Source organism: Triticum dicoccoides, chromosome 4A (genome assembly GCF_002162155.2).
Source record: "Triticum dicoccoides isolate Atlit2015 ecotype Zavitan chromosome 4A, WEW_v2.0, whole genome shotgun sequence".
In the NCBI taxonomy this organism is placed as follows: Eukaryota; Viridiplantae; Streptophyta; class Magnoliopsida; order Poales; family Poaceae; genus Triticum; species Triticum dicoccoides.
The window spans coordinates 444809683-444815432 of record NC_041386.1 but is presented as its reverse complement, the minus strand read 5'-3'; the positions used below and the strand labels follow the sequence as shown (position 1 = coordinate 444815432).

The following is a 5750-nucleotide window of genomic DNA, read 5'->3' as shown; positions in this document are numbered from 1 at the left end:
AAGATCATTGCCGGCATCAGAAAAAGGGGGTGATTGCATTTGTTCCTCCTGCTCCTTCATTGTTCTAAAGCAGTATGAACAAAGTTGTGACCGGAGGACAGCTCAAAAAGACCAGAGAAGACTTGACAAAACTGCCAAGAAATAATTTGCGTTGTGAACAAAAAAAACTAATTAAAGGTGGTGGCATGAGAGTAGAAAGGGGTCAAAATATGCTTGGCAGAAGTTGCAAGGAATTTGTATTACACACTAGTATAAAGTCAAAAGTTTCATTGTCAGGCAAAGTCGGCATGGAGCTTCTCTTCAGATAATGTTCTCTCCATTCCTCTTGTTCTCATGGATGAGTAGATAATATAGAGTAGTATTTTCTACTACGTACAACCCATCAAAAGAGGAAGAGAGCATATGTCCTCACAGTTCATTACATTAAGATTAATGAAATTCCTAAAAAGAATGATATTCTAATGATCTGGGATGATATGATACTCCACTTATGTTCATCATACATAACATAAGAGTGCAAATGTTTTGCCTCCTACAACAACAAAATCACAGTACTGTAATTAACTTGCACCTTGAAGTCACAAGTCACATAGCACAAATAGAAGTACTAGTAGAAGAAAAGATTGATCCCAAGTTCTGAGTTCCTCGCCATGTTCATGTTATGTACATCCAATCATCCAATTGGAATGATCAAAAAAAGATCACAGCACAGAGGCTACGCTAGAACGGAACACTGACTGACTCACTGACTCTGCATCTGCATCAGACGAGTTAACAAAGGCCACCTTTTTTCAGGCGCTGCCGGGAGGCGAGGGCAAGGGGATGACCCGGGTGTTCTTCCCCACCACGATGGTGATGTACCCGCCGCCGTCCTCCTCGTCGGCAGCCGGCGACGGCGACGGCGACCCCCGCGCCCTCTTCGCCTCCTCGGCCAGTGCCCGCCGGTACAGCTTCTCCTCCGCGTCCTTGAGGAACTGGAGCTTGGGCGGCGGCGACGCCGCCACCGCGGCCGGCGACTCGAACAGCGGGTTGTACGATTTCTCCATGGCCGGCGGGAGGGGCGAGGAGGCGGGCGTGAGGTACGGCGTCTCGGAGCAATGCAGCAGGTCGCCGAGGCTCCGGCTCCTCCCGCACCTGCTCCGGCCGTCCTCGGACTCGAGGTCCTCCTTGGTCTCTTCCTTGATGGTGAAGAGCAGCCGCGGCGGGCCGACGAGGCTGCCCAGCCGCATCAGCTGCGCCTCCACCGTCTCGTCGTCGTCGTCGTCATCCTCGTCGACGACGACCTCGGCCACGGCTTCGCTCGTCTCCTGCGCGTAGGCGGAGGCGAGCGCGGGCGGCTTCTTGAAGCAGAAGAGCTGGAGCAGCTCGCGGGAGGAGGAGGAGGAGGGCGAGGAGGCGGCGTCGGAGACGGCGGCGGCGCGCCGTCGCTGGCGGCGCTTGTGCACGAGGAGGTAGTAGAGCTCGGCGGCGAGCGCGAGGAGGAGGAGCGCGGACACCACCGTGAGCCCGACGCCTAGCCTACTCAAACCCCGCATCTTTTTTCTCCCCCTTGCAGTTGCAGCAGTTTCTTTTTCCTTTCTTCCACGGCAAACTAAGTCGGATTCACCATTGGTGGGAGGCCAAGCAAAGCACAGATACTCCTCCCACTCAGACGAACAGAGGCGAAGCTGAATCTAGAAAGCTCGGACCGATGACCAGAGGAACCTGACACCTAACAGAAAGAAGAAGCTGCCACCAAGAACAGTGAGTGAGGGGTTGGAGGCAAGGAGTCAATCAGGGCAGGAGACACATGGACATACGGAGAGAAGAAGAAGGAAAGGATGAGCAACAGTGGAAGCAATCAAAGAAGAGGGAAGGAGAAGGGAGACTCCTCTCAAACTGAAGGGGAGAGGCAGGGGGCAGCAAAACAAATGGTGCAGTGCAGTGCAGTGAATCTGTTTACTGAATCGCATGTGTGGTGATGATAAGGCGGAGAGAGGCAGGGGGGAAAGCACGGGGCTCTGCGTCCAAGGGAGGAGGTAGGAGACACACGCCTTCACATCACATGGCACGGGACGGGAGAGGTTCTCGTGGACTCACCAGTAACATCGAGTCCAACTTAAAAAATTTGTTTATGTGGCAATGAATTAATGAGGAGAGAGGTAATTGTAGTAACTTAGCTAGCTACTGTAACATCACATCTCCCAATGCAATATGAGTCTATAAACTAATAAATAAATTTTTGCATGTTATCACACTTAAGTTACTACTACCCACTATGAAGATACATAGTCTAAGGATACGTGTATGTTAATAGTATATGTTACTCTCCATTGTGGCTAGTCTCATCAGGCCAACTCCACCCTCAAACGGACGTTCATTTCGCTCGGATTTTGTCCGTTTGGATAGGAAAATGAGATCGTGTCCGGACAATTTCTAGGATGCGGTGGTCATGCACCCAACGCGCGAACGCATTCTAGCCGCATCTTGTCCGCGTATATTTTTCGTTGCAAGTCCATTATCATTGATTTTTTATACATGGGAATATATCATCAAATTTTCACTAGAAAAGTAAGACAAAGAAACAAGAATACATTTAGAAGATATCCAACTTCCATAACTACTTCTGTAAGTTGGATTAGTGCCTTTTCGATGCATTCATTGTTGATCTGCGGAGGCTCCTCGATTTTGCGTGCTTCTTTCTTCTTCGAGTATAAAAAATAGACGTTGTTTTCTCACATCTAGTCTCATGTCTAGCCTTTATTCTAGCAACTAGTGCACTAGTGTCATCTCTAGCCTCTATGCTAGCTAAAAGTGCACGAACTTCTACTAAATTGCGCTCAATCAATATATCGATGTACTCTTCTTTTCAATACCAAAACTTGTATCCATTCTACACAATAAAATTTTAACTTAGCACAACTAGCCAAATTCGAGAGTACAACCGAAGCTAAAGTAGCACATACCCCATTGTTTAAGCACTTGATGGACACACATCCGAAATGTTCCAGCGCTGTAGACATGCGGCGCACGACCTTATTTGGGCAGTCGTCACACTTAATGAGTGGCAACAGTGCGCCGACAAGCTTTTGGGCTAGCATCGAGCCCGGCCGCCCACCATTCTTGTATCTGTCGGCGGACCACTGACGGTGTAGATCCGAGCAGCTAGAGGAGGAGCCACTACCTGCATGCAGCCTTGTCGGGGCCTTTTGGCCCGGTGCCCGGCCAGTCCATGGCGCGGCGCGGCCTCCCCCAGCCGGGCGAGCTCAAGACCGACCGGATCCGCTCCAAATACGGCCACGGGATGCGTAAATCAAGTGGCCGTGGTTGGATAGCTTGGGAGCGTCGAGGGAAAGGGGGTTGGGCGAGCGTGCGTCCGAACTGCGCAGCTGCAATGGCAGTGGCGGTGAAGAGCAAGAGTGTGAAGAAGAGAGGAGAAGAGGGGCGGGGGTGCGGCTGGAGGAGGGAGGGGTGGATAGAAAAAGGGGTCCTTGTGCCACCGACGGGCGGGTCATGGGAGGACACGCACACACGGACCGCCCGTCCTTACGCTGTTCTTTTCACACCAAAAATGGCCTAACTTAAATTGAGGATGGGTCGAAAGCGAACAGAAAAAAAACAAAAGTCTATTTGCGTCCATGCGCTGGGTCGTCTGATTTGTTCATTTTATTTTAAACAGACACAGCTAGACAGAACAAGTCGCGCGCTGAAGTTGGCCTTATTGTGTGTATGCGCGTGTGTGAGTGAGAGAGAGACTCGGCTGTTTGCTTCACCAAAAACAAAAACGAGATTGTCCTCTAGAAAGAGGGACTGAGAAAGACCTTAAAATAAAGAGGGACCTGTGGATTGGATTGCAGCACATTCATCAGCTTAGGTGACCTAATTAGGGTTAAGGAATCCAGTCTATTCAAGTAGAAAACTGATGCCTTGGAATGGTTTTCTGACCTGACCGTGCTGGCGTTGGTGGCCGGCCTTGTTTCAAGTTTTCGATCGTTGGGGTTGGGGAGGTCCAAGATTCTCTCTCACCAATATACAAAACTGACGCCAAAATTGAGTTACAGTACCATTGTTTTTTAGGATTAAAATTATAACCCTACATTTTTCAGTGATGTGCGTCAGCAGCAGATGATGTGGCTGCCTTTATTCGCCGTTACAGCTGTTCAGAGATTACTGAGTAGCATGCCCATTGTTTCTGTTCAATGCACGCGCATAAACACATGGTCCAGCTTTCCTCTCCAAACCTTTTAGGGCTTGATTGAAGCCTTTAATCACCTCGAGACAAGGGCTATGATGTGTGTAAGTATACTTAAGCACATGCTAGACATAATCCATTGCACATGATACTACTAGCACTCTAGTAGGCAGGCTCAATCCATTGCAGTGGAGACTGGGCACTTCTGGTCTTTGCACAAAATAATTACACATCACAGATAAAAAAGTATTTTAATTAGAGATGGTTGTAGGTACGTAATATATTTCAGATCATAGCAAAAATAATTGGAGAGGAGTACTGTAGCTAGTAGTCCTAGGTGATGGTAGGAATGCTTGCCTGGTCCTGACCTAAGAGTCGTGTACAACATACCACCTTGTTGCACACACATCATAGACTGTACTGGACTGGAAAAAGACCAAAGGTTCTCAGCTCATTCTTGACCATTTCCTCACCAACCGTATAAATGCAGATGCACATGTGTACAAACCACACATGCAAACACAGACTACAATATTTACTCATATGGTCTTATTATGTATCTTTTCACATTCAAGTTTTTTTTTTTCGAAAAGGGGGAATACCCCGGCCTCTGTATCTGGACGATGCATACGGTCACTTTATTGATTATTAACACAAGACCTTACAAAGTCGTACAACAGTAAGATCAAAGCCACCATCTTCGCAACCTCTGTCGCTACTCCTATCTAACTGATGAAGAGGTGCTGATGGTCTGGGCCTAATACCAAACAGACCTCGCAGCCAAACCTAACATCTTAGACCTGAGGTCCCAACCAGGACTCCTTCCAGGTATGGGCACCCACCAGTCCGGCGTGCTCGTCAACCAGGCCCCCTGCCGGGTATGAGGCCGCCGCAGCCACGTACCATCAATCCATCTTCAGAGCTGAACTGTTGCATGAACCGTGCCAGGCCTCACTGCCGTCGACGCCACCACGACGCCAGACAGCGCCACCATCCTGCACTCGTCCATCATCACACGCCCACCGGCGAGACCCCCGCTACTCCATGCCGCTGAGACCCGCCATTGTCAACGTGCCAGATGCCACGCCGCTCCTCCTCTTGTCCCCTCCAGCCAACACTTGCTCCAAAACGATGCCCTCAGGAGGGAGAACGACATTGAAACGTCGCCATCGTCCGATCCGGTAGATCCAGATCAAGGGTTTCCCCCGGAGCCTTTCGATCAGGTTGACGTGACCTGCAACGACGATGCCTCGAGAAGGGAACGACGTCCGAGACGCCGCCATCGTCCGCCATGACCGCAGTCAGACGCGATTTTCACCGGAGGCCACGACGTCCCGATCTCGCGGTTGGCTGGAACGGAGCCCTCCGCCGAACCGGTGATGTTGCCGCCGATCCGATCCCACCGCCGTGCGACGCCCCGATGGAGAACCCGATCTAGATCGAAGACGACCTCGACCGAAACCCTGCCACCAGCACCGCCACACCGCGCCACCTCCTCCTAGCCCAGTCGCTGCCGGATCCAGCCGTCCCCGCCTCCGGGAGACCAGCCGGATGAGGCGCCCCTTGTCCCCAATCTGAC

At 50.7% G+C, this 5750-nt stretch overlaps 1 protein-coding gene across 1 annotated transcript; it reads right to left on the bottom strand.

The window, feature by feature from the left end:
• Positions 1 to 477: 477 nt before the first annotated feature.
• LOC119286078 lies at positions 478 to 2005 on the bottom strand. Its single transcript, XM_037565410.1, has one exon. It carries the CDS (start codon positions 1533 to 1535, stop codon positions 792 to 794), a length of 744 nt encoding a protein of 247 aa, XP_037421307.1. The 5' UTR covers positions 1536 to 2005; the 3' UTR covers positions 478 to 791.
• Positions 2006 to 5750: the final 3745 nt, after the last annotated feature.